Source organism: Neopelma chrysocephalum, unplaced genomic scaffold (genome assembly GCF_003984885.1).
Source record: "Neopelma chrysocephalum unplaced genomic scaffold, ASM398488v2 Primary Assembly neopelma1_137, whole genome shotgun sequence".
Lineage (NCBI taxonomy): Eukaryota > Metazoa > Chordata > Aves > Passeriformes > Pipridae > Neopelma > Neopelma chrysocephalum.
The window spans coordinates 329,041-355,761 of record NW_020897799.1 but is presented as its reverse complement, the minus strand read 5'-3'; the positions used below and the strand labels follow the sequence as shown (position 1 = coordinate 355,761).

General features: G+C 55.9%; 1 protein-coding gene across 15 annotated transcripts in view; it reads left to right on the top strand.

Annotated features, from left to right (window-relative positions):
• Positions 1 to 26,721, top strand: part of MEF2D (myocyte enhancer factor 2D) — a 101,508-nt gene that overhangs the window by 39,635 nt on the left and 35,152 nt on the right. For 8 of the 15 annotated variants that reach the window (XM_027699153.1, XM_027699152.1, XM_027699164.1 and 5 more), the window contains exons 2-3: positions 3,600 to 3,668; positions 21,167 to 21,467. In XM_027699153.1, the coding sequence (XP_027554954.1) occupies positions 21,414 to 21,467 (54 nt within the window). In that variant the 5' untranslated portion in view covers positions 3,600 to 3,668; positions 21,167 to 21,413. Of the gene's footprint in view, positions 1 to 3,599; positions 3,669 to 6,564; positions 6,643 to 6,866; positions 7,099 to 7,534; positions 7,638 to 18,842; positions 18,923 to 21,166; positions 21,468 to 26,721 lie in introns of those variants that run through there. The other 7 variants (XM_027699156.1, XM_027699154.1, XM_027699159.1 and 4 more) reach the window with 5 other exon arrangements.

The following is a 26,721-nucleotide window of genomic DNA, read 5'->3' as shown; positions in this document are numbered from 1 at the left end:
TTTTGTCTGCTCCTTGCTGTTGCTGGGACCCTCCCAAGACCAACACGGCACAGCCTGGGAACTGGGGTCTGGGATCTCACTGCTTTGGGGTGGGGGTCCATGGTCTCCTGGCAGAGGAGCTGGATTGGGAGCCCGGGGTGGGGAAGTTCAGGTTTGGCATCCAAATGTTTGCAGCCCTGAGCCCGTTGCTAAAGGAAACATGAAAAAAGAGGAAGGAGAGATTGCGGTCGCTGCTCTTCCCTCCGCAATCTGCGCCTCCCTCTTGGCCCCTTTGGCTCCGGGGCTGGTTTTTCTGCCCATCCATCTCCCCTTGGCTTTCCTGCCCTGTGCTCTGAAGTCCCCGTGGCAGTGGCCATGGATTGTTTATTTGGGGGTATTACATGTATATATGATGTACGCAGGAGTTGTATATATTGGGGGTTTATATATATGAGAATAAATGTATATTTGGGGGGGTTATATATAGGAGAATATGTATATTTGAGAGGGGCTTATATATGTGGGAATGTATATATTTGGGGGGTTATATATACAAGTGGGAATACATATATTTGGAGGGTTATATATATGGGAGTATGTATATTTTGGGAGGGTTGTGTATAAGGGAATATGCATATATTTTGGGGGCGTTATATATATGGGGAATATGCCTGTGTTTGGGGGTATTAGTGAGGACCGGCTGTGGCACAGGGGCTGCTGAGCATCAGCTGAGCAGATATCCAGGGAAGTCTCCGGAAGCCATCCCTGCACATCCTCTGGGATCCTTCTGGGCAGGCTGGAGCAGCTCCCAGCATCCACTGCCTTTGCACGGCAGGTTGTGCCAGCCCTCTTGCATCAGTTAAAAACGGGGGTCCCGGGAGGTCCCCCCCTGCCCTGAGGAGTTTTGGTTTGTCACTTGGCGAAACCGAAGCTTTGGTTTTCAAACAGGAACAATGTTATCGCCTGCTCAGCATTTCTGCCCCAAAGCTGGACTTAAAGATTGTCTCCTCTTTCCCCTTTTTCCTCCCCTCCTTTTTTCACTCAGAAAGGGGAATTCACTTGCTTTTGCCGCCTCCATCCCTCCCCTACGTGATTTTTTCCCCTCAGCTTATGAAATAACAGAACATTTTGAAAACACGATACTTTTCCCCTTTGCTGGGCAGCATTTCTTTGTTTATAACAAGAAGGCTTCAAAGGCAGATGTGTGACGGGGATGAGAGCTGTGGACTGTGTGGGGGCCGTGGGGGCTGCTGGTGGCTCAGCCTGGCCCCGGCCCAGCCCCTCACTTGGGAGCTGGTCTCACCGAGCTGCAGCGGGTGAGATGGTGACCTTTCAAAATACTCCAGAATCCAGAGTTTCTGGGAGCAGTGCTGGGATGGTCATCCACCAGGGCACAGGATGTGCATGGACAGACAAGGGGAGATGGCAGTGCTGGCGAGTGGGGGCTTTGATCCTTTGCAGCAGCTCAAAACGCTGCAAAAACAGGGTTTACTGGTGCTGGATGTACCACTGGGTCCAAAGAGCAGCGGCTTCTGCAGCTTGGCCGGGGTGTGAAGCAGCTCTGGAGCTGTGGGGCTGGAGAGGGTCAAGCCTTTGAGCTGGTGTCTGTGTGCACTGAGGGCTCCAGACTGTCACCCCATGCATGCTGTTCGTCCCTGTCTTGGGTGACCCTGGGGTGTGACCCTGCACTGTCACACCTGTGGGCTAAACACCCTGAGACTGATCCTGGTCCCTCTGGAGTTTCTCACCTCGCCTTGCCCCAGCAAAGGGGGAGCTGGTCTGCTGGAGTGGTCAGCAGAGGCACTGCCATTAGGTGTCATGATCTGGGGACTGTGACACGGCCAAGGGCTGCATGGAGTTGGGTGTTGTCTGACAGTTGTTGTCCTGACAGCCTGGTGGGCTCTGGGAGCAGAGGATGTGGCTGCTGCCAACAACCAACCAGGGGCAGTTCTGTCGGTGTGAGGGTCTGTGTGAGCAGTGACTGTGTGGCTGTACCACCTGTCCCGTGGCACTCTGGGGATCCTGGAGCCCATGGAAACACACGCTCATGGCTTGTCTACCGGCGTCCCCCATGGAGGGGAACAACTCTCTGTACAGATATGTGAGGTCTTGCTTGGCCAAGAGTCCCCCCTTGCATCCCAGTGAGCTGGCAGAGCTGGCCTCGAGCCCCCCGAGGCAGGGAGGGTTCAGCTGCGCAGAGCAGAGCCAGCCTGGGACAAACCTCAGCCACATCCTCCACCCAGCCTAGCCTGTGGTCCCTGGTCCCCATGTGGCTCTGCCACCAGCCCTGCAAGGCACTGCTGAGACCAACAAGAGCTGCTTGGACACCGAGGGGGAGCTCAGAAGCTCAGAGAGCCCCTTTGCAATAAACACCAGCTTCCCTCATCCTGGCTGGGAGTGTGGCACTCGCAAGGTGGAGCTTCTTCTGTGGGTCCCCACGTGGTCGATCATTCTGTAGAATGCTCTGTTTTATTCAGGGGAATAAAGAGGTGGTTCTGGGCGGCTCAACAGGTTGGTCTGGGCATTGACAGGAGCCCCACATCACTGTGCCCACTGCTCCCCCATTGTGGAGGTGACAGAGTCAGACTCATCTGTTTGTCCTGATGAGAGAAACCTTGCGACTAGTCCATCTGGAGGACCCCAGATGATGTGGCATGACGTTGGAGGCTGGAAAGCTGCTTGCACCTCGGCTGTTTTGGGGTGTCCCCTCTGCTCGGCTCCTTGGGAGCGAGGGGTAGGTGCAGCCCGACCGGAGCCACCCGCTCCTCACTCGGGCTTTGTTCAGGCTGAATTTTGTAATGCCAGGAAATGAGCTGGCCGTGGGAGGGGAGGCAGCCGGGGGAGGAAGGCTGGTTTTGTGGTTGGAGCGGAGGATGAGGACGCCGGAAAGCCGAGCACAATTCCTTGCTCTGTTGCAGGCACTGGGGGTGAGGCTGCAGCTCGGGAGCTGATGGTGTGTTCGGAGAGCGGGGGTTTGCCTCCGTGCCTCGGTTTCCCTTTCGTTCAGCAACGTTTCTCTTGTGGGAGTGTGCCCTGGGGATGGGCTCTGCACAGGGCAGGTGCTGTCCCACGTTGGATGGTGACGGCCACTGGTAGATGAAATGATGAGACTGGCTGAAGCTGCTGGGCTTTGCCCTGTGGGTCACCTCCTATCTCCCAGTGGCGAGTGGGATGAGTTCAGCAGCTGCATTTCCTCCTGGGCCGTGGTATTTTCTCCTCATGTGGGCTGTGCTTGCTCACCAGGAGAGTATCTGAGCACGCAGGTTGGTGCTTTTCCCTGTGGGATGTGTGTGAGGGTCTTCCCAGAAATCGTCACCTAAAACCTTGAGTGACTGGCCACGCTGCCAGCTTGGACACTGGGATGCTCTCCATGCATAGCCTCAGGGCTCCTGGTTCCCTGCAGGCTCCCAGCCAGGTCCCACCCCACCTGCCTGGCCTTAGCAGTGATGCTCAGGTTCAGGGCAGTGAAGGAGGGGACCTGTGGCCAAGACTTCAGCAGGGGACACTGGGAGCCCCTCATTGTCCCCTGTGGCTGCCACGCCAGACAGATGGGGTGTGTGGGGAGCCCTGTCCTTGCCTCCATCCCCTCAGTCTGATGGCTGCTCGCTTTGTCTTTGCAGTTGGATTGAGGAGTGGTGGCTGCAGCTCATCCCTGGCAGGAGTAGAAGATGCAGGAGGCTGTGTAGCAGGTACAGTGAAAATCCCAGCCTCTGGGCTCCTGCCTTCCCCCTTGGCTTCGCTTGCCAGGGACTGTGTTTCTGCAGGCTGGGGGCAAGCAGGGGGTCCCCACGGAGGTCACCCCAGCTGGATGCAGCTCAGGGGCTCAGAATCCCACAGTGGTGCTGACCAGACCCTGCAGCCCTGCTCTGGTGGCAGGAGGAACAGCAGGTCCTGGTGCTGCAAGGGCACAGGGAACATCCTGCCTGGCTGTGCACCCCTCACGTGCTGCCACACATGGGGGTCCCAGTGAGTGGGACGGGGCAGCAGAGCCCCCAGAGCAGGGCAGGAAGGTGGCACCCAACAGTGGGTGCCACTGGTGTTCTCCAGTGCCCATGCTCCCCTTCACTTCCCTGCCTGGCACAGCTCTGCTGAGTCCCAGCCATGGCCCCAGCAGTGATCTGGCACTCTCTGGGTTTTTTGCAACACATCACCTTGTATCCGTGCAAAGGAGGGTTTCCTGGCCTGGTTTCTCCCTGTGTGGACGAGACATGTGGCTAAACCTGCTGTTATTTTGTCCCTTGCATTCCTCTGAAATAAGGTGCCCCTGGGAGAGGGCGTCATGTCCAGGTTTTTTCCCTTCTCAGCCTTCTTGGCCTGTTTATTGCTCTTACAGTAAATGTTTGCGTCTCCTATGTCTGCAGTGAGGTTGTGGTACAGACACCACCGTGGGCCCAGTTTATGAGGGCTCTACAGTTTCATGTAATGCATCTTCTGTACCTGAGAGTGAAATCAATAAAAAGGAAAGATTTTTAAAAATAATCTAGCCCCAGCTCCTGAATGGAGGGAGCTCTGTCACCGCTGCTTAGTGAGCAGTTTTGTGGGGTTGTGATGGCTTTTTAGTGCCGGAGAAGGGGCAGGTAATTTATGTGGAGGCCTGATGCTGGGAGATGGGGACAGCATCGCTGCTTCCTCCGCAAGGTCAGCACCAAGGGCTTCATCTGCTGATAGAAACCAAGAGCAGCTCCCCAGCCTGGATTGGGGTGAGTGCAGCAGACAGGCCCCACTGTATCTCAGTGGTGCCTGGTGCGTGCCAGGGATGGGCCATGGTGTGCTGGAGGAGAGCAGGGCTGGAGGCCTTGGCCAGGTCTGTCCTGCTGCAGGGTGTTGTGGGAGTGTTCCAGGGGGTGCTACGGGACCATCTCTGGTCCATTTGCTCTGGGAATGTGTTTTAGTGCAGTGAATGCTACACGGAGCACTGTAGCGATGGGTCTGTCTGCTGTGGGGTGTGTGTGAGGGCAGGACTCTCCTTGGGTCCCAAGTACTGTGGTCCTGGTGCTCTGTGCATGTCCTGTCCCCCGGCCCGGATGCTGGTGGGCACTGGCAGGATCCCTCTGTCGCTGCGTTCTCCCCCACATCACGGTTTGCTGCTGCAGACAGGATGCTCAGCTCCGCCGGCTCCATCCTGACCAGTGACAATGGCTCCTTATTTTTTAGGCTCACACAAATTTTTGTTTTTCGGGTCGACAGTGTCCTCCCACGAAGCCCCGTGCTGCCACCGGCGCCGGCACGGAGTTTTGAGGTGGGGAGGAGCAGTTTAGTGGTTTCTGCCGCTGCAGAACCGCTCGCTCCGAGGAGCAGCGCAGCAAGTGGTGCGCTTGGGGAGGAGGATTTCAAAAAGCACCTCCAGGGACTGCTTTGAGACGCGTCCCCTTCGCTCTGCGAGCAACAGGAGCCGAGCAATTAGAGGAGCAATATCGACCGAGCCTCGGAAGCGTGACACGGCCCGCGCCGGGCGATTTAATCCCAACGAAGCCACGTCCTCGTGTCCTGGACGTGCAGCATCGCTGCCCATGATCAATAGGCATTTTGTCTTTCTGAGGCCAGCCCTGTTTGAGGCACACCAGGAAAACCTTGTTCTGCAGCAGAAAACTCTTCTAGGGCCTGTGACCTTAATTGAATCGACTCTTTCATGTCCTGAAGACAGTCGCATCGTCTCAGTGCAGCCACGCTCGGTAAATCATGTGTCCGTCCCCGCATGCACACACCCCGGGGTCTGTACCAGCCTTGCTTCTCTCCTGATGAGATTTTGCAGCTCGAGGCTGATTTCCAGCTGCTTAGGAAGAGCCCTTGGGTCACCAGGTCTGCTCCTTCACTGTGTGAGGCCTTGCCTGTGTTCTCTTGAAGGTTTAATGGTGGTGGAGACTGGAGTTGGCAGCTACCGGGCTCCAGCCATGCTCGAGGTGCAAGTGTGCCACCTCGCCTGGCACCTGGCTCTTCACATCTGGTGGGATCTTCCTTCTCTCTCCAGGGAGAGTTCATAAAAGCCAGCTGGTGGGCACACCAAAAACTAAACCCCCACTTCTTGCCCCTTTAGGACATGGGATCCTGGATTAGGTAAAGCAGTGGGTTCCCGCTGCCCTTGTGGCAGCTGAAATGTGGCCGAGCTGCTGGAGGTCACCTTTCCAGTCCCCGCGGAGCCAGGCGGCCTTTCCTGGTCACGGCTCTGCCCTGCGCTTTGGGTTCTGAGCTCATCCGCTATTTTGCCACTGGCAGGGGAAAAAAAAAATGTCTTCAAAGCCCTTTTCCCTTGGGGAAAAGCCAACTTGGTCAGAAATGTCCGCGCAGAAATGTCATCTAGCCCAGCCGCTGGCTCATCCTCCCCGGGGGTCCTACGGCCGCCGTCCCCTTGTCCCCATCCCACCGCGTCCGCGGGTTTGGGGTGGTGGAGGAAGCGAGACCAGGGCGCTGTTTTTGGCAAGCTCTGGCCGCTCCCTTCCCCCCGCGCGCTTCACCACCCCCTCCTGCCTCCGCATCTGCCTCTGCCCTTCAGCCGCCGCCGAGCGCCCCGGTGCCCCCCGGGCAGGGTCTGGAGGGGACTCGGGGGCCGGGCGGTGGCCTCGGCAGCGGTGACGGTGCTCGGGCTCGGCGGCTCCATCCCGTGTGCTTCCTCCCGGCCGCCAGCGCGCAGCAGCCGTGGAGAAGGACGCAGCCACCCTGTCTCCTGTAAGTACCTCTCACTCTTTCCACTGGAGAGTTAAAATTAGCAACTTCTTTTTTTAAAGCAGGCGTCGCTTTAAACCTCGCCAGCCCAACTGGGTTTCCTTTTATTCCCCCCCCCCGCCCCCCCGCCCCCGGCTCCTTTTCTCTTGATTTTTTTTTTATTTTGTTGTTATTGTTGAACGTGTGCGTGCACTTTTCTCCCTTTTTATTTCTTTATTTTTCCCCCCCTTCGTTTTGTTCCTTCCTTTTTTAAACACGGGTGACGCTGCAGTGTCGGTGCGGAGTTCGGAGCCAAATAAACAGCCCGGCGCACCCCCACCCCGATCGCCTTACAGAGCCTGGGGCAGAGCCCAGCGCCGAATTTAGACCCTTATCTATTGTCAGCCTCCGCGGTCGCCGCTGCTCTGCCAGGGGGGGTTGCCCCGGACCCCCTTGTCGCTTCTGACACAGATCCTCGATGTGAGTTTGCCTCTTCTTGTTTTTCCCCTCTCCTTTGTGTTCGTGCTAAAGCACCGAAGTGCCCGTAAATCAGGACCCGTTGCTTTTATCGAGGACTGCGTGGGCAGGGAAGGAGAGGGGGGGTCTGGGTGATGGGGGGTTCCCCTGCTGGAGAGAGGGGGAAACTGAGGCACGGAGGAGGGGAGACAAGGCTCACCGACGGGGAGTGGGTGAGCCGGGATTTCCTCCTCTTAAAATCAAAACAAACATAGACAAGGAAGGAAAAGGCAGCAGGCGTGGGCTCAGATGCAGGATCGGTGCCTGTCCCGGGGGATGAATCCCTTTGGGAAGCTCGCGCTCGCGGGTCCCCTGTGGCAGGGACGGTTCCAGGGGTGACACTGTGCGGGCGGAGGGGGCTGCGGCCGGAGCTCCGCTGCGCCGGGACGGGGCCGGCAGTTGGAAGTGGATGTCCCAGCCCGGATCTGCGAAAGCAAACAGGAAGGCGAGCGGGGAGCAACTGCCGTGTTAACTCGGAGGTTATTTATTGTGGTTCCTCTGAGGTTGGTACCGGGGGCTTTTAACACCCTCCTGCTCAGTGCCGGATCCTCTGGGCCGGGGCTGGATGCCCGGTGCGGCGGGAGCTCACGGCCACACCGGAGGTGAGCCGGGTACCACGCACCGGGCATCAGGCAGCAGCAGGAATGTCACACTGGGGCTCTCTCTCCAGTTCCTTCTCCTCCCTTGACTATTTCCTAAATCCTTAGTTTGCTCTGGAGCCCAGCCTGGCCCAGGTGGAGGTGGTGGGGGTGGATGTGATGGGGCTGGGACCAGTGCTGGGCTTGGCTCATCTTAGAAAAAGTTTTCTCTATTCGATTTTTTTCAGAGTTTTTTGTGCTGTTGCTGCTTTGGGGTGAGAGTTAATAATACTGATAAATTGCTTATCCCTGTCTGTGAAAATGGAGGTGTGGAGCCTGTAGGAAGGGGGTCGGCATTCTTCAGAAGTGCTTTTAGTGTTTCCCTCTCAAGAGGGAGGGAAAAGTGTTTCCCTTCCCAGGTGTGCAGTGCCCTGGCTCCGATGCTCGTGGATGGCTTGAACACAACCAGGGCCGGAGGCTAAACTGTGCACTTTGGGCTAAACACAACCCTTTACCCATCACTGGGGGTGGATGAGGTGGGTTCTCCCCTCTGCTTGACTTGGGGCAACTTGTCACAGGGGGGTGCCTGTTGTTGCAGGAGCTACTACAGTAGGGTCCTGGAACCTACTACAGGGATTTGGAACCAAGCAACTGCCAACAATACTGCCCTGGGCTGCAGAGCCCTTTCCTCCTTCTCCTCCTCCTCCTCCTCCTCTTGTAGGCAAACAACCCATTGGGGCAATTATTTATTGACACATTTTTACATCCCCACCCTTCAGCAAAACTTTTGACTGAAGTATTTTCGTTTCTACCTGCAAACTTGTGCCTCACTCTTTCTCTCCCCCACCTTTGCATGTATGCATAAGAAACTGCCTTATTTGTTTTTTTTTCCCAATATTTACCCTTTTCCAAGAGGGATCGTGACTGGTGTTTATCCGTGACACTCCTGCACTCATGATGGCTCTGCCCTTGGGATACATCTCCTCTGTGCTACAGGAGCATCCCCGTGGCTTTGCTGCCATCCCTCATAATCCAACTGGAACCCATGACCAAGCCGTTGGCCTCAGCCATAGCTGTGCACCAGCTCCAGTGTGGGACTGTGGAGTGTGCCAGACCTGGGTGCTTCTGCAAAGTGCCAAATCTTGGCATTTTCGGCAGTGGCTGGACATCCCCATTGCTCTCCTGACCATTTCCCCCATGGTTTGCTGAAATGTCCTTGAGGGGCACATGGGCAGCATCCACACCCCCAAAGCACAAGGCTGGCCAGAATCACCACCCCTCTGGCCCATGGCTTTTGGTGCAGCTGCAGAGAAGGGCTCAGCTTGTCGGGGACCTTCCCCCCACCTCCCTCCTTGCTGAAACACAGGTTTTGGGGTTAAAAAATCCCCTTTTAAAAACAGAATACTTTTCCCCACTGTTCCTGGAGGTTGTGTGCCGGGATGGGCTCTGGATGAATCCGTCTCTCTCCAGTGGGAACCATCACCCAGTGGGTCTGTCTGTGGCTGCCACTGTTGGCCATGGGGCTGGCAGACGTCGTGGCCTCACTGTGGTGGCCCGGCTGCTGCCAGGGAGCAGAAGGACAGGATTTGTGCGCCTGGGCCTAGAATGTGCGTCCTGTGAGTGAGTAGCAACAGCTGAGAGCCAGCTGTCCTGAAGGATTTCGGCTGCCTGATGAGCCGGAGCCGGATTCTCACCCCTCCGGCTTGCTGGCATGCAGCTCAGGATACATGTGGGTGCAAGCTGTGTCTGAGCTGGGGAGCGGGGCTGGATCCTGTCCTGGCTGACAGCAAAGCCTTTGGGTGCAGTGGGCATCCCCTGGTCCCAGCAGCCAAGGGTCGTGCTGGGGACAAGGGGCCCTGATCTGGTTTGTACCCTCCTCCCCACCCTGGCTTTGGCTGCAGCAGCTCTGGGCACCCCAGGTTGCTCCAGTGCCTGGGCTCTGGATCAGGAGCACTGGTGGTGGCTGATGTTATTTGTGTGCCAGGAGACACCGTGTTTTCAAGGCAGTGCAGGGGAAGAGGAAGTTAGACCCGTTTTTGCCATGGGGCATTTTGCCCTGGTTCCTTCTGTTTGCTTAGAGTGAGTTCAGTTTGGATTTGGTGGCAGCTGGACCGCAGTCCCTGGGCATTGGTGGCTCCTCCTCTCACACTTGGGCTGTAGATCTTGGAGCCAAGTGACAGCTTCTCATGCCCAGGGCCTTGAACCCAGATAACCTAGTGCTGGGTTTGGGCCTTTGTTTCCTTTATTCACTGAGATAGCACTGGTCTGGTGGTGAGCTCCCAGGTGTTGGATGGCAGCGCACTCCGAGTGGGATCCCGTGGCTACAGACCGAAGTGGGGTTTTGGGAATGTGTAAAGATGGATCGGCATGTCCACCTCTGAGAAAAGCAGGTAGCCAGGATGACAATTGTTGTGGGTCTGTTTCCAGGCTGGAAGTGCCAGGGACAAGTTGGAGCTGTGATGGTTGAGTCTGAGCATTGGGATGGAGGCAGAAGCCTGGTCTTGCCCATTCCTGGTGGTGTTGGCCCGATCTTTCCCATCTATCACTCCAAGGGACTCTGGTGAGCTCTGCTGCAGCATCACCCTCCCGGTAATCAGCATTGCCATATCACTGACAAATTAAGCTCTTTTGCTTCTTATCCTTCTCATGGTCAAGTGGAGCTGGTGACCACCATCTCCTTCCCCAGTGATGGGAAGCTTCTGGCTTCTTCACCAGCTCCTCCACACTCCAGATGAGTCGTGGATCCTGCAGCCCCCGAGGAACCTGGTGCTTCCTGCCCAGGAGCTCAAGATGTAAACCCTGATGGAGAGCAGTATCTGCTTCTCCGTTGCCTCCATGTCTTTGGACCCGACGGAAGCGACGGTTGCCTTGGGCATGGATGCAGTCAGCAGTCACTAGATGCAAATAAAATCAGCAACCCCGTGACTTTGGTCATTGCAGCTGTTACTCACCAGTGCTTGAGGGTGAAAAACCAACAAAGAAGTGGTTTTGGGAGGCCGGTTTGAAAGATCTTGGTGGCCCTTGGGGAAGGGCTGAGTCTCTGGGAGCAGCGCTGCCGCTCCCACGCACCGGGAGGGAGGATCGTGTTAGAGGGCTGAGCTCTGAGGTGGCAGCTGTGGGCCTCTGTCCTCTCAACAGCCCTGGCTCCCAGACTGAGCCTGCACTGGGCTTTGGGTGCTGGAGGATCTGCAAAAGTGCTCTGGGGTGTCCCTTCCTGGTTGGGGACAGGGCATGGGGTCCCTGAAAGTGGGGCTGGGCTGGGGATGGAGATGAAGGCAGGCTGAGAGAGCTGGGGCTGTTCAACCTGGAGAACGGAAGGCTCCGGGGAGACCTTAGAGCCCCTTCCAGTGCCTAAAGGGGCTCCAAGAGAGCTGGAGAGGGACTTTGAACAAGGGCCTGGACAAGGGCCTGGAGTGACAGGAAAAGGGGGAATGGCTTCCTACTGCCAGAAGGCAGGGTTAGATGGGATATTGGGAAGAAATTCTTGGCTGTGAGGGTAGTGAGGCCTTGGCCCAGTTTGCCCAGAGAAGCTTTGGCTGCCCCTGGATCCCTGGAAGTGTTCAAGGCCAGGTTGGATGGGGCTTGGAGCACCCTGGTGTAGTGGAAGGTGTTCCTGCCCGTGGCAGGGAATTTGGAATTAGATGAGCTTTAAGGTCCCTTCGCACCCAGACAATTCTAGGATTCCATGATTTGTGCCACGCTGCTCTTGGGCAAAGGGAAGGTGACAGCAGGATGCTCCAGGCTGGCTGCAGAGGACACATCCCCAGTCCCCGTGCCATTGACATGGGAGGGAAGAGCAGTGTTTCCTCTGGGACAGTTTCACTTTCTGCCGTGTCCCACGAGGCTGACGTGGATTTCCATTGCTCTCGTGGATGGCCCGGAGCAGCAGTCAGGTCTCATGGAATTTCCCCTGGGTAAAACCCACCATGGGAGAGAGTTGTCCCCTCTGCTGCTGGGGGAAATCCTGTCCCCTTCATGGAGAGCCCCTAAATTCCCTGCAGGGAGGGTTTTGCCCCGATGCTGCTGAGCTGCCCCTGGGAGCCTCACCGGGTCGCAGTGGTGGGGTCCTGCCCCCCCCTGTGTATGAGCTGAAGGCAGTGGTTGTCCCCCTTTGGCCTGTTGTGTTTTGGGACTCACAAGTCATCGACGTCCTTGGTGACCATAGTGGTGACGGTGACCACCGTGAAGGTGCTGGCAGCAGGATCCTTACTGGGCTGCACCGACCCCCTTGGGATAGGGGTGGTGTTGGGGGTGTGGGGAGCCTTGGCTGCCCCCACTCCCCAGGTTTGCATCTTGCCATACTGTTCGTTGACAGAGAAAACCCCTCAAAGTGAGACATTGATGCCATTGGGCACTGAGGCTTTTCCTGGGCTCAAACCCCCCCACCCCAGAGGGGGAGGCAGCTCTATGAGCAGCAGAACTGGGTGTACCCAAAAACTGTAGCGACATCCACCCTCTCCATCCCTTCCCTTTCCTCCCTGTGGCCTCAGTGCCAGCAAAGTCCCCTCTGTGGGGCTGGTTTGGGGTGGAGAGCTGCTCCTGCTCCCCACCGGTGCGGGGACGGCTGTGACGGCCCCCAGATTTATGAGCGCAGGATCCGACCCCAAATTCAGCTCCCTCTCCTTCTCACTCTTTTTTTTTAATGAGTCAACCTCTCATCTGTCATATTAAACCTCCTCATTACCAGGTATCTAAATTTTGCTCTGACAATAGTGACAGGGGAAGCTGCGATCTCATTGCCACGGCGCGGGGCTCTGGGGAGCTGGCAGGTGGTTATTTCATGCCCTGCAGGGAGCCGTGGGGGTGGGCGACGGAGCCGGATAATGGGCTCTTGCTTCCCATCATTTAGAAAACCCTACTTAGTGTAGAGGGGAAAATTACCCCTGGTCTCCAGCTCTGGAGCTGGTTGTGGATAGAGGACATGGGGGAAGGGGAATGGGGTTCGAAGGGTCCGGCTGCTCCTCCCTGGGGGTGTGGGGTGGTTTGGGATGAAGGGGTGGGATGGGCATGGAGGATGGATGGGGGCTGAGGGTGGGTGGGGATGAGGGTGGATGGGGATAGAGAGTGGATGGGGGTGGAAGGGGATAAAGGTGGCCAGGGATGAGGATGGATGCGGATGGAGGGTAGATGGGCATGGACAGGGCTACCCTGTGCAAGCAGTTGGTCTCAGCCGGGGAAGGGGATGCTGTGCCCATTTGGGGGTGCCCCAGCCTGCTGTGCACACCCAGGGAAGCCACTGAGCCACCTTGGAGACCAGAGCCAGGCTCGGGGTGATGAGTGACCCCCGCTGCGAGGATGCCACTGCCAAGGTCGCTGCTCAAGGTCATGGGACTTTTCTGGCAGCTGCATCAGCCTTTGGTTGCTGTTCCCAGGGTGCTTTGAAGGTCACTTTAGCAAGGGGCTGTCTGAGCCCTCCATTTTAACACTGAGCCTTGCAGCAGCTCGTCCCTGCAGCATCTCCCTCCAGGAGACAGGACCAGCTGCCACTCTGGGAAGCCATGTGGCATGAGGGGCTGCAAGTCCCTGCTTGTCCTGGTCCTGTGGGCTCTTCCTCCTGGAGGCCGTGTCCTCACCTTGGCATGGGGTGACAGTGGTTCCGTGGTTGACTTTTGGCCAAGGGCCACAGGTTTGCCAGTGACCTCGCCCAGGGCTCCTGCTCAGCCTCCCTTTCCCATGTCCCCTCCAGCCTCTGCTGGCTCTGGCCACGCTGGCGGTGCAGAGAAGGTCACCAGCTGTCCCTGCTGCCACCCAGCCTCTGCAGAACACATCCCCAGCCTGGGACGTGCTCCTGATGTGGTGGATGTGATGGCCTCCCTGTGGTGTGGGATAAAACCGTGGCATTTGGGGTGCAGGGGACCAGGGTGCCTGGTTTGGGTGCTGCCTCCAGTCCTTCCTGGTGCTGAAACCCTTATTTGTGGGTGTTGTCTGAGTCCACACTGGCACACGAGCTGCAGGGGAAGAGGAGATCAACCCTGGTTTAATAATTTCCCCTAAATCCTTTTTTTCACCCGCCCTTGCACAGCAAATGCTGGTTCTCCAGTGTCATGTCAGGGCTGTGCTGTTCCCCAGCCTCTGCCGGGCTTGGCACCGCGCGAGGTTTTGTTACAGCTCAGCAGAGCTGGTTGCGCGGTTGGCATCTGCTTTTCTCCAGAGAGCGCCTGAATCTGGGTCAGGAATATATGTGTCTTTTTCAAATTCCTTGGGGGCCTGGCTGGATCCAGCCTCGCTCCTGCTCCCCTCAGCTCCCAAGGTTTGTACCTGCAGCTGGCGGGACCGATCCTGTGCAGGCAGGAGGAGCCGTGTTTGGTGCCCATCCTGGGGAAAACCTCCGAGCGGGAGGTTTGCTCTGGAGCCGCGTTTCGGACGCCTTCCTCTCCCCTCCCCCTGCCTGCATCTGGAGGCTCGACACAGGAACCCAGATAGCATCATCCTGAAACCAGAATAGAAGCCTTGGAGGAGACTTGAGCATGTTAGTGCGGTTTTGATCTCGGTTTGTAGATAAAGAGGTGCTAAACAATGCTAAGCTGCCGAGTTGGAGTCCCTCACGGTGTGTGCATCGGGGCTGGTGAACGGGATGGCAGCTGCCTGCTGCCCTGCTGGGGACATCCCCAGGCAGGTACCACATTCCTCCATGGTGCCACATCCCTCCAGGGTGCCACATCCCTCCAGGGTGCCACATCCCTCTGTGGCGCTGGGGCTGCTTCTACCCTCCATCCCACAGCAAAGCCGGTTTGGGTCCATCACCAGGGCGATGGGTGGCACCACGCCGGTGCCTTTGCTGGAGAGGAAGACCAATGTTAACATGGGTACAGGCACTGCATTTTAGGGAAGAACGCTTTTCCCCCTCTGCAGAGGAGAAGGAAGTCAGTCCTGCAGATCCAGAAACCACCAAGAAGGAAACTAAAAGTCCTTGGTGTCAGCATGGAGGATATGTTAAAAAAACAACAATTAACTCACAAAAGGCAGCGAGAAAGGAAACAGGAAGGCAAGAACTGCAGTTAAACAGGCGGGTTCAAGAGGTGACTTGAGCTAAATCCTCGTCCTTAAAGGAAGGGATCCAGCCCTGGTCGTGGGTGGGGAAGTGGCTCCGTTGGTCTGTGCGGGTGCAGGACTCAGTAGCCTCGAGCCGAGGCTTGGAGACCTTGGCTGTGGTTGCTGCTTTATTTGCAGTTGCTTTTATGGCTCTTTGCAGCGGGTGGGGAGTCAGAGCTGTGCCAGGGGCTGCCGGGGCAGCGCGGCCCCGCTGCACCTCAGCTCAGCTGCTCCTCCTGGTAAGAGCTGCAGGTTTGTGGCGGGGAGCAATGCAGCAGGGCAGGGGGGCTGCTCTTTCTAAAGTATCATTGCCACCTTGAGAGCATCACCACTCCCTCTGCTCGGCCCTTTCTCCCACACCCCAGCTCGGGGTGGTGAAGGGCTCGGCAGTGGCTCGGCGTGGTGGGTGTAAACCACTTCCCATGGCAGGCCGAGCTCGTGGGCTGGTTTGCAGCACAGAAATCCAGCACTGTCGTGGGCTCATCCCCACAGCGTGGGCAGCAGATGAGGAGGGGATTCTGCCCCTCTGCTCTGCTCTGGTGAGACTCCACTGCAGTGCTGCCTCCAGCCCTCCAGCACAGGGAGAATGTGGAGCTGCTGGAGTGAGTCCGGAGAGGCCTTGGAGATCCTCTAAGGGCTAGAGCCCCTCTGCTGTGGAGAGCTGGGATTGTTCAACCTGGAGAAGAGTCCTGTGAGATCTTAGAGCCCCTTCCAGTGCCTAAAGGGGCTCCAAGAAAGCTGGAGAGGGACTTTAGAAAAGGGTCTGGAGTGACCAGACAAGAGGGAATGACTTCCCACTGCCAGAGGGCAGGGTTAGATGGGATATTGGGAAGAAATTCTTGGCTGTGAGGGTGGTGAGACCCTGGCCCAGGTTGCCCAGAGAAGCTGTGGCTGCCCCTGTATCAAGTGTTCAAGGCCTGGTTGGATGGAGCTTGGAGCACCCTGGTGTAGTGGAAGGTGTCCCTGCCCATGGCAGGGGAGTGGGATGAGATGAGCTTTAAGGTTCTGTCCAACCCAAACTATTCTACAGTTCTATAACACCCTGCACCTTGTACCCCATGTACCCACTGCTTGTGTGCTGAAGCTCTCTTGCAATGACCCTCCCATGGAGATGCTGCAAGACAGGGACATGTTATTGCAGTAACTTCTGTATGTGAATAAACCCTGAGCCCCCCCCGAACGTGTTGGTCCCACTGGGCTGGGGTCAGTGAATTCAGTCCTGTTGGGTGCTCTGTCCCTTGGAGGGGGGTGCCCGGTGGGGAAGACCAGATCTCACTGCATTCAGACCTGTAACTCTCAGCCAACCCTTTGACTTGATGGAGCCAAGTAAGGACAAACCCATCTTTGGGAGAATTCCTGCAAATCCTGGGTAAAAGGTGGATTAGTCCTGCGGTGAAAGCATTGGGTGCCTGGGCAAAGCAGGTGCTGGGTTGGGCTCTGCTCTGCCTGTCACCTGCATTTCTCCCTCCAAACTGGGGCTTTCCATGCCATGATCAGACATCCACCCATTCACCTCATCCATCAGATGAGCTGCATCTTCACAGGGCAGTGTTTTATTTCTTTCCCTTTTCCATCCTTTCTTTACCCAAGCTCCAGCTGTCCTTTGAAGCTGCTTTCGCAGGTTTCCTCACGGCCAAGGACGTCCCCATGGCGCCAGCCCTGGTCTGGGGATGGAGATGGGGGAAACATCCCTTGAACCAGTGCCCTGTTGAACCCATCCCAGTTTTGCTGTCACCCGTGTCGCTGGCTCTGCTGTGTGTTTCTGCACAGGCACGAGTGGACTGGGGAGCGTGGTGCCACACGCCGGGAAAAACAAAGAGCTCCAAAGGCAAATACATTTTTGGAAAGGATGCGTTTATTTGCCTTTATTTATCTTCCTAAAGCTTTTGGATTCATCTTTTTGATCTTCCCCCTGCAGCTGTGCGGCCAAGGTTTGGTTTATCTCAGCTGACATTGTGCTGAGAGCACAGGGCTTTGCAAGGCGGGTGTTAAGGAAGGGCAGCTGAATTCCTTTGCCCTCGAGAGGAGCGGTGTGTTGTGCTAACTTTAGTAAGGAGCAACTAAAAAGGGATGCAATAAAAGTATATTAAAAATAGCAAATGGCCATAGAAAGTGGATGTGAGACTTTGAGTGTCCCTGCTCAGAAACGTGGGGCTGTTCAGGAGGGATGGAAAAGTGACAAATTACAGAGCGGTGCAGAGCACCCCACTGCTTGTGCAAAGCCAAGGTGAAGCCACTTAGAAACAGGTAGAATAGATCAGAAATATGTAGGTAAAAAAATACAGAAATAGAGGCTTAGAAGAGTTATCAGCTCCCCCGTGTCCCCAGCTCTTGGAGCTGGGGATCCAGCCCCCCAAATTCCTTGTTTTGTAAAAACATCTCCCAGCTGACATTCCTCTTTGCTTTTTCTTTCTTCCCCCATTTGCAAAATGCTAACTCTGCTCCCTCTCCCGTCTCTCCAATTTGGAGCAATTTACTGGGAGCCGGGGATGAATTACTCAGCACAGAGTTAACCAGCACCTGCTCGGAGTTAATTGGCATGTGTGCTAATTGCTGTGATAGTCACACTTGTGCGAGTGCGGGGGGGTGGAGGGCGGGGGGTGGTGTGCGGGCGCTGGCGGCTCCTCTCTCCCAGCGCTTCTCGCTGCCTCCCCGGGGCGATGCTGAATTCCCTGATCCTTGCCGAGATTCCCTGGGGCGGAAGAGGGACAGGGTGGCTTTTTGCCGGTGCAGTGCCCGTGGTTTGCTTTCCAGCAGGTTTGTAGGGTCCCTTTTGATGCCCTTGGACCTTCCTCGCCGGGCTGTAGCGTTTTCCTTGGAAAACCAGGCTCAAGAGAAAGAAGCTGCTATCTGAGAAAGAAGATGTTTTAATGACTGGGGTTATTGTGTTGAATAAAATCACCTGAGACCCCAAAGGTTGAGAGTTATTTAGGAGCTCAACTCCTTTTAACAGTCCTGTGCTCTGGGTGCTTCGCTGTATACACGTTCAGGTGCTTAAATTCCACCTGATCACGGAGGGGAGGAGGGTCATGGGTGATCCCGATGCCTCGGGTTGGGCAATCAGGGACACAGAGCAGTTTGGTGGTGAAGGAGAGGGAGCTCCAGGGGCAAAGGGGGTGCTCCTGGGTTGGGGCTGAGCCGGCAGTGGCAGTGCTGGCGTGGGGGGCAGGAGGAACAAAGGCAGCTCTCCAGGTTTCTTGCGCTTCCAGGTGCTGATCAGAAACTCGAGCCTGTGGCTGGACTTTCTGAAACAGCCACCTGGGCAGGAAACGTGAAAATACCTGGGTTTAAAAATACGGTGGGGAAAAAACCCAACCTAAAAACAAATAAACCCACCCCCAAACCCCAACTCCAACACCAGGAGCATAATGAGAAAAGGGAGGAGTTTGAAATGCCCTCTGTGGGGTGCATTTGGAGGGCAGCAAACATGCCTTGCTGTTCTCCATCCCTCCTCTTCATCCCATCTGATGGTTGCCCTTGCAATGGGGCGTTTTCCTTCCTGTGCAGGGGAGAAGGATCAAGAGCATCACATGGCAGCTCCTTTTCTCCCCATGATGATGAGCAAGGAACTGTTAAGTTGCCTTTTTCTTGTGGAGAACTTTACCCAGTGGCATAAGCAAACCCTGGGGCTGGGACAGCGGTCCCCATCCAGCTGAGGTGCTGAGGATGCAGGATTTGGGATTCAGAGCAGCGGGAGGACTCTGGTTTGGTGGTTGAAAAAGGGGATTTGAATTGAAACACTTGGGGTTTATTTGTGGCCCAGGGAGGGGAATGTGGTTTGAATCCCGCTGCTCCCATGCAAGAAGCGTCGGCTCGTGCAGAGGTCGGGGCAGGCATGAGCAGCATTGGGATCTTCTCATCCCTACAAATATCCCATTTCTTTTTGAGCACTCTGGAGCTTTTGGCTGCAATAGCATCCTGTGAACAAGTCCCACAACGAAATTGTGTTAAAATATGTTTCCTTTCACTCAGTTTAAATTTACTGCCCGTTGTTCTCCAGTGTTTATTGTTGCTTCTGGAGAGTTCCTCTCTGGTTTGGACAGTAAATCCGCCGTCTTTCAGAGGGTTTCTCTGTCCAAGAGCTGCAGCACTCGGAAAGAATTAGCATCTTGCCCTGGGTCCGGATGTGGAGCTGTTGCTACTTCGTGCTGCTGCTGGTGGTTTTGAAGATGCTGAAGGTGAATATTTTTCAGCCAGTTTAAAGAAATGGCATCTCTGAAGGGAAAAGTGGCAAAGCAAACCCAGCAGAAAATTCCTCCTCTGCCAAAGCTCTCTGTGTGTGTGCAAAATGCTCACCTTGGCCCCGAGCCTTGCGCTGTGGACTCTGTCCCGTGAGGCCTCACAGTGAGGGAAGCACCGGGCGGACGCTCCAGGTGGATGTAACAAAAGTCCTCATTTTCCTTTTGGCTCTTCCCGTATCACCAACCTTTGAGGGATAATCTTGTGGCAACCCAGCACCTGCATTCCCTGCTTGCTGGTGCCAGCCAGGGCAGTGGTGCTCTGGAACTGGCAATGCTCTGGGACCAGTGATGCTGTGAGACTGGTGATGCTGGGGCACTGGTGATGCTCTGGGACTGGGAATGCTCCGGAACCAGTGATGCTCCAGAACTGGTGATGCTCCGGAACTGGTGATGCTCTGGGTCCAGCAGTGCTCTGGAACTGGTGGTGCTCTGGGGTCAACAATGCTCTGGGACTGGCAATACTCTGGGACCTATCTTTTTGAGGCTGCCCACAGAGGGACAGGGAGCTGAAGGACATCCCTGGCATTGGCTCAGCATCCCCCGTGGTGACAATGCTCCTCACAGCCAGACGGTCCCTCCCATTTGCTGCTGGGAGGGAAACACTCACCAATTTTGAGAGCAAATGCCATCCCTATATGGTCTGTCCTTGCAAAGAGTCTTCCTGGTGGGATTTACAAGGGAAAAAAAAAAGCAGGTTTTGCTGCCCTTTGTCTCTCCGGTCTCCTTCCTGTGCTTCCTCTTGTGCATCCTCCCTGGAGGGCAAATGGTGGATTTTGGGGGGGGGAGGAAGTTTCCCCATTCTCCTCTGGGCTGCCTAAACCTGCACTAAACCACAGAAGACGGTGCATGATGAATAATTTTACCAAAAAAAAGATTAAGTGACTCACATGACTCAATGAACCCCAAAAACAAGTGTGGAAGTGAGACCATCAGGGCTTGTTTGTTGTTGAAACATGGTCTGATGAGAGGGCAGAGGACGGGGCCAAGGTCCCTGGGGGCCTTCAGTGGGGCCTGAGGGGGCTCTAGGGTGGGAGAGGAGCAGGAGGAGCTCGGTCAGGGTTGGCTGCGGCTGCTGCAGTGAATTTGGGATGAAGGGATGGAAGAAAAAGCTTTTTTTTTTTTCATGCTTTTTGTAACAAGACCAAGAGCTGGGGACTGCCAAGTCGAGGCAGATAGGAAGCTATTTTGGGACTGGCTTTTCCCTCTGCCCGGGTCTTGGCACAGGGCACCTCGCCTTAAATGCAATGTTATCACTGCTGTTATCCAGCCGCTCGCAGAGAGAGCCGGGAGAGAAACAAACCTGTGGAAAATGAACTGGCTGAAGTTCCCTCTTTGTCCCCCTCACTGCACTGCAGCACATGCTGAGAAATGGGGGTGAAATGGGGTTGGGAGGCTGTGTCAGGAGGTGCCCTGGTACATCTGGATAGAGCCTCTGGCATCAAGGGATGCAGGTGCCCAGGGGGGCTGATTCCCTGCCCTGTGATCTGCTGTGGGGTCCCAGACTGAGGCTGGAACCATGTGGATGCTCTGGGATCTGTGGACTCACCCCTGTGGGAGAGCTTAGGGCACAAGATACTCCCAAGTCAATCCACACCCCCCCGGGTCAATGGAAACAGCCCGTGTCTGGCTGTGGCTGAGCTCAGTGGAAGGCCAGGCTGTCTCAGCTGCCTTCAGAGTCTTCCTTTCTCATAAGAATTAGGTTTCTGTGCCTGGTTATAAGGTTTTTTTAAGTAATCAAATAAAGATATTTTAAAATTCCAAATTGAAGATTAGTGCAGAAATTGGAGACGGATTTAAATTGCCCGAGCTAATCACCAGCCACTCGACTACTTATGACTTTATTAAGAGAAAAAAAAAAGTCTGGAGTGTCACGGAGGAATAATGATTCATGGGCGCGTTGCTGCTGTCTCCTCCTCCTCCCTGAGCATCTCCATGCCTGGCCCACACGTGTCTTGTGGCACGGGTGCTCTTGGGCTCCATCCTTGGGGTTCTTCAAGACCAGGTTGGATAAATCCCTCTGCAGCCTTTCTGGCCCCAGAGCTGAATGGGAGGAAGGACCAGAGACCCCCATGTCCTGGGGAGGGGGATCCGCACTGGCGGAGGGAGGATACTGGGAGGGTGCCGGGTCCTGGATGCAGTTTGGGAACAGACTGGCTCACTCCTGTCTCTCTCCTTGTGCAGGTTTCTGAGCAGCTGCTGACGGCTCAGCCCCGCTGGATCCGGCCGCACACGAGGGTACCATGAACTGAGCACGGAGACACCCAAAACTCTCTTTTTTTTTTTTTTTTGTTTTGGCCTTTTTTGGGTTCGTCTTCTACCCGTGAAAAAAGCCCCTCGACGCTCTTTAATGAAAGCGTTTTGAAGCGGGTCACTTCTCCCCTCCCCTGAGCCGAAGTCGTCCCGGGTGCGGTGAGGATTTCCGGACAAGATGGGGAGAAAAAAGATCCAGATCCAGCGGATCACGGACGAGCGCAATCGGCAGGTCGGTGCTGCCCCTCCTCACCCCTTCTCCTCCTCTCCCGTCGGGGGTTTTAGGGGTTCTGTTTCAAAACGACCCATTTCCGTCTCATTTTGGGCCACTGGTGCTGTTTTATTCCCGACCCATAAAATGAGCAGATGGGTGAGACTCGGCGCCGGGGCTGGATCCGGGCGGATCCCAGGACCAGGCAAACAGCCCCGTTGCACCACGGCCCCCACCCAGGCGCTGCTCCTCTCCTTGGAGCTCCTCGCGCCGTTTCCATCTAAGTGCTTTTCCAGAAGAAAGTATCTTCTCCACTTCGTTAGTTCCCTTTTTGTGTTTTTTTTTTTTTGTCTTGCAGAAAATATATTTCAGTTGACATTTTCCATGTGGTTTTTCCAATAAAAAACAGCCACAACAAGTATCCATTTTGCTGAACGCAAACAACCCAAATTATTCCTTTTTTTTTTTTTTTTCTCAATTGAAAACTTACATGGCTCCAGGGTTTTTTTCCTTGGGCTGTGTTGAAGCCAAGCCCGAGACACACACGCATGTGCGTGTGTGTAGGAATGCATTTGTGTATCTCAGAGGGGAAAAAAAACCCATCAGGTTTTTCCCAAATTTCCGTGTTCCTTGAGCCGGAGCAGTGGAGCAGCAGCTCTTTGCTGGCCCAGGTTTGCTCTGGGATGACTCCATCGGTGTACTCCCCATAACCACAAGACTTCCAGGCAGGTCCCATTGCTTCCTGTGCTCCTGGAGTTTGGCTAAGCAGATCCAAGCCTCTGCCCTTAGTCCAGCAACCTCCACACCCCAGAGTGGCCTGCCACACTTCTTTCCTGATGCTTTTATTACATAAAAACAGGAAAAAAAAAACCAGCAAAAAAATGTGTGGATATATTCCTAATGCTTAAAGAGAGGCAAAGAACAGAATTGGATGAACCAGTTTATTGCTCTGCAGCAGAACAATAGGAAATGGCAGGTTTTCCTCATTACAGCTTCATTTGAGGGGAGGGGGCTGGGATGAACATCAAATGGGTTTTGCTGATGTCCCAGTTGCTCCTGGCGCTGTTTGTGTCCATAATGAAGAGGAAACGGGGCCTTAGGGGTTATTAAAGGAACCAGGCTGTATTTTATGGGGCAGCACTGCGGAGGGGAGCGAGGGATCCACAGCAACTGGAGCCCTATTGGAAGTTCAGACAAATGGAAAATATTTGGTAATGCTGGAGGGGGGTGGCACAGCCTGGCCCTGCTGGATAAGGCTTCGGGAAAGGAAAGAGGCACTTCTCTGCCAGAGGCAACAGTCGAGGTGGTGGGGCTGTTTTTGAGGGTCTTGCTGCACCAGGTGGGATTTGGCAGCAGGAGTTGCTCTGCCCAGCCGGGTGCTGTGGCTTTAGCATGTCTCCCATGTCAGGTGTTCTCCCCAAAGCCCAGCTCCCTGGGCTGGGGGACATTGGTTTTCCCCTGGCAGCAGCTGCAGCCCTGGCTGGGCTGGTTCTTCCAAAACCCAGTATGGGAGCATTGCTCCCCACCCCAGCACGGCACGTCTCGCTTCCCAAAAACCCAACCCTGTTGAAGTCGAGTGTCAGCAAAGCTGCAGCTGTTTAATTGGTCATCAGTGCAGCTTTGCAATCAGTTACTTTTGCTGCTCCCTTTCTTTGGGAAACAAGGACACACCGGGAAGATGGGACATTTTGTGAAGGGCTTCTCCAGGCAGTGGGTTGCTGATCTGCTCTATCCACCACAGTGGGAGCTGTAAAGGGGGTGAGAACCCTCCTGTTCCACACTGTACATGAGCAGTGCCAGGATCTGCTCCCCAGAGTCAGAAGTGTCCCCTCTTGCTTCATCTCATGGAATCATGGAATGGTTTGGGTTGGAAGGGACCTTAAAGACCGTTTTGTCCCACACCCCTGCCACGGCCAGGGACACCTTCCACTAGCCCAGGTTGCTCCAAGCCAAATCCAACCTGGCCTTGAACACTTCCAGGGATGAGGCAACCACAGCTTCTCCGGGCAACCTGTGCCAGCGCCTCCCCACCCTCACAGGGAAGGACTTCTTCCTTAACATCCCACCTAAATCTCCCATTCGTCATTTTAGAACCATCCCCCCTTGTCCCATCAATATCTGCCCATGTGAAAAGTCCCTCTCCCATCTTTTTTATGAGCTGAAAGGCCGCAGTGAGGTCTCCCTGGAGCCGCCTCTTCCTTCTCGCTCCCGTTCCCTCCCTCTCCGGCTGCTATTGCGGATCAGCGATGAGAGGCGTCCGTGCGTGCGTTCCCGCCGTGGCTGTGGGCTGTCGGCTAAGCTGGCTTAAACCCAGTGCCTGGGAGCATCCTCAGCCCACCCCTGCCTCCACAGCAGCCCCCGAGCTCTGGCTCGGCGCGGGGGGCACGCTCAGCTCTCCGGTGCTGCGCCCCGGGAGCGGAGCAGCCCGGCACTGATGAATTATGGATGGGGCTTTGTGCCGCGGTGCTGCTGCTGGAAATGTAGGGCTGGCAGCTCTGGGCACCATCCTTGGTGTGCCCGGATGGCTCCCACGGCACCTGTCGGGAGAGATGGGGAATGGGAGTAGTGCAGGGATGTGCTGGAGGATGGTTGTGCGAGGAGCTGGAGGCAGAGCCGCGCTCGGCGCCTGCGGTTCCGCTTGTGCTGCCGAGGATTTCATCCCTAACCGTGGTTTGGGGGCTGCTGAGGCATCGTGAACCTCAGGGAGAGTTAAGGCTGAACAGGGGCTCTCCAGAGCCTTCGCTGTGGGGTGAAGCTCTTCCCTTGCATCTCACACCAAGCCTGCGGCATCAGTGAGTCTGACCCTGCTCATGTCCCATGTTCTGCCTTTCGTGGGGGCACAGACCACAAACCCACATGGAGGCTCCAACAGCACATGGAGTTGCTGGAGTGGGTCCAGAGGAAGCCATGGAGATGCTCTGAAGGCTGGAGCACCTCTGCTCTGTAGAGAAGCTGAAGCAGCTGGGATTGTTCAACCTGGAGAAGAGAAGGCTTTGTGGAGACCTTAGAGTGCCTTCCAGTGCCTACAGTGGCTCCAGTAGAGCTGGAGAGGGACTTTGGACAAGGACCTAGAGAGACAGGACAAGAGGGGGATGGTTTTAAACTGAAAAGGGGGAGAATTAGGTTGGATATTAGGAGGAAATTCTTCTGTGTGAATGTGTTGAGGCCCTGGCACAGGTTGCCCAGAGAAGCTGTGGCTGCCCCATCCCTGGAAGTGTTAAAGGCCAGGTTGGACGGGGCTTGAAGCAACCTGGTCTAGGTGAAGGTGTCCCTGCCCATGGCGGGAGGGTGGGACAAGATGAGCTTTTAGATCCCTTCCAACCCAAACCAGTGTGTGATTCTGTGAATTACAGCAGCAGCCAAAACGAGGGGACGAGAGCAAGTAAGAGTCACTAATGTCATTAGGGGAATTACTGGAGAGGATTTGCCACGACAGATCAGGCCATCAGTCCTTCAGGGCCAGGCCACTGACTCTGGCAACCGCCAATATGGTTTGCATCAGGGGAAAGGCAAAAATCCCCTGCTACTGTGGGGCAGTAATTCCTTCCTGACCCCTTTGGTGATCGGCTTATGCCCTGAAGCATGAGATTTGATTACCTTCTTAGACTTACAAGGTTAATTCTTCTAGATCGGGTTCGTGCACGGCGTCAGGGGAAGGTTTGGGGTTTCTGTCCCAGGTCACGGGTGGATGCCCAAGGCAGCAGTAGGTGATGCCTTTGTGTTATGTGGTGGTAAATCTTTGCTCTTCTCTGGAAGAAGCAGGGGTGCCAAGATAGAGGGATGCTCCTCTGCCCTGTTCCTGTCTGCAGAGGGAATACCTCCTCATCTGTAGAGGGATAATTTGGTGCTTTGGGTTCTGCTCAGCTCTGCCCAGGTTGTTGGTTGTTTTGGGGAAGGTGACCCCACACTCAAGGGCAAAATCCAAACCAAGCTTGTTCCTGGTCTTCATTGCCAAGAGCTGCCCCCTTGTTCACACACCTCGGCCTCACCCTGTTGCCTCCGATCTCGGTGGATGAGAGGTCTCGTGGTGCTTGGCGAGGTGTGTTTTGGTGAGGTATCCCCAGCACTGGCAGCAGCAGAAACAACCACCCTCGGCTGTTCCCTCTGTCTTGGCAGAGCCACGGTGTGTTTTCCTCTCAGGGGCTCCTCGGGCTGCTTGGAGGGTGAGTCAGAGCTGTGGGGCCGTCCCGGCGGGACACGAGGCAGGTCGTGCCAGGCTGTGGTGCTGCCGGAGCTGTGGCAGAGCACCCGGTCTCTGGTAGGGGCGTGGGACCAGAAACGCTGCTACCACAGTGCTGGGGAGCCCTGGCTTGCTTTTAGTGCCTGTCCTGCCATGGAGGAGCAGAATATCAGCTGACCTGAAGCCTTACCATGCGGGCTTACCATGGCTGCTGCGTGGCTCTGCCAGCTCTTGGTCTCGGGAGCCACCGGGTCCAGCACCTGGCAGCAGCGATTTTGGGCGGCCAAGAGGCACAGGATGCCACCGAGGAGGGGAAATTGCTGATGACACCAGAGCTGGCCCTCAAGTAATTTAGTTTGCGTCAGAGCGTGCCAGGGCCGGGGCAGCGCTGGCAACGTGAGCAGCAGTGCTCACAGCCTGGCTGCAGCGAGAGCGGGCGCACGTGGAGGGCGCAGCGGCGCGGGGTGCCAGCCCTGCACTTTCCAGGGGATGAGGCGATTAGAGCCGAATCTCGTTACTGCTTAATCATCTCTGGGAGATGGTGGGGAGGGGCAGCAGCTCCCTGTGCCGAGCGCGCCCAGACCTGCCCCTGCTCTGCCCTCCCACCGCGCACGGGGACACGGCTCTGTCTCGAGGGGTGCAGGACCCCGGGGGGTGTGTGCTGGGTGCTGTGGCAGCATCGTGGTGGCACTGCTCCTCAGCGCTGGCGTGGGCTGGGGAGCTCCATGTTGAGCTCTGGACTGTGGCTGTGACGCCACCGACTCGGGTTGAGCAAAGGCAGCAGCCTCTTTCACTCTCCTCCCTCAGCTCTGCACATTAAAGCTGTTCAGCTGCAAAATCGATGCTGTGGTGGAGGCCCAAAGTGGGGTCGAGCCCTCCCCTGCAGTGAGGGAGCAGCTCTCGGCACCCAAGGGCATCTCAGCTCAACTCCAGCCCTTCACCCGGCGGCTGTTTCACCCCCAGAGCGATGCTTAGAGCAAAGCTGTGACCTCCTGCCTTTTATTGTCTTTTTCTGCTTTTTATTTGCTGAGAGGGCATTGGCCAAGCCTCGCGCCTTCCCCAGCAGTGTGCCACGTGTCGTGGAGGGGTGAGGGA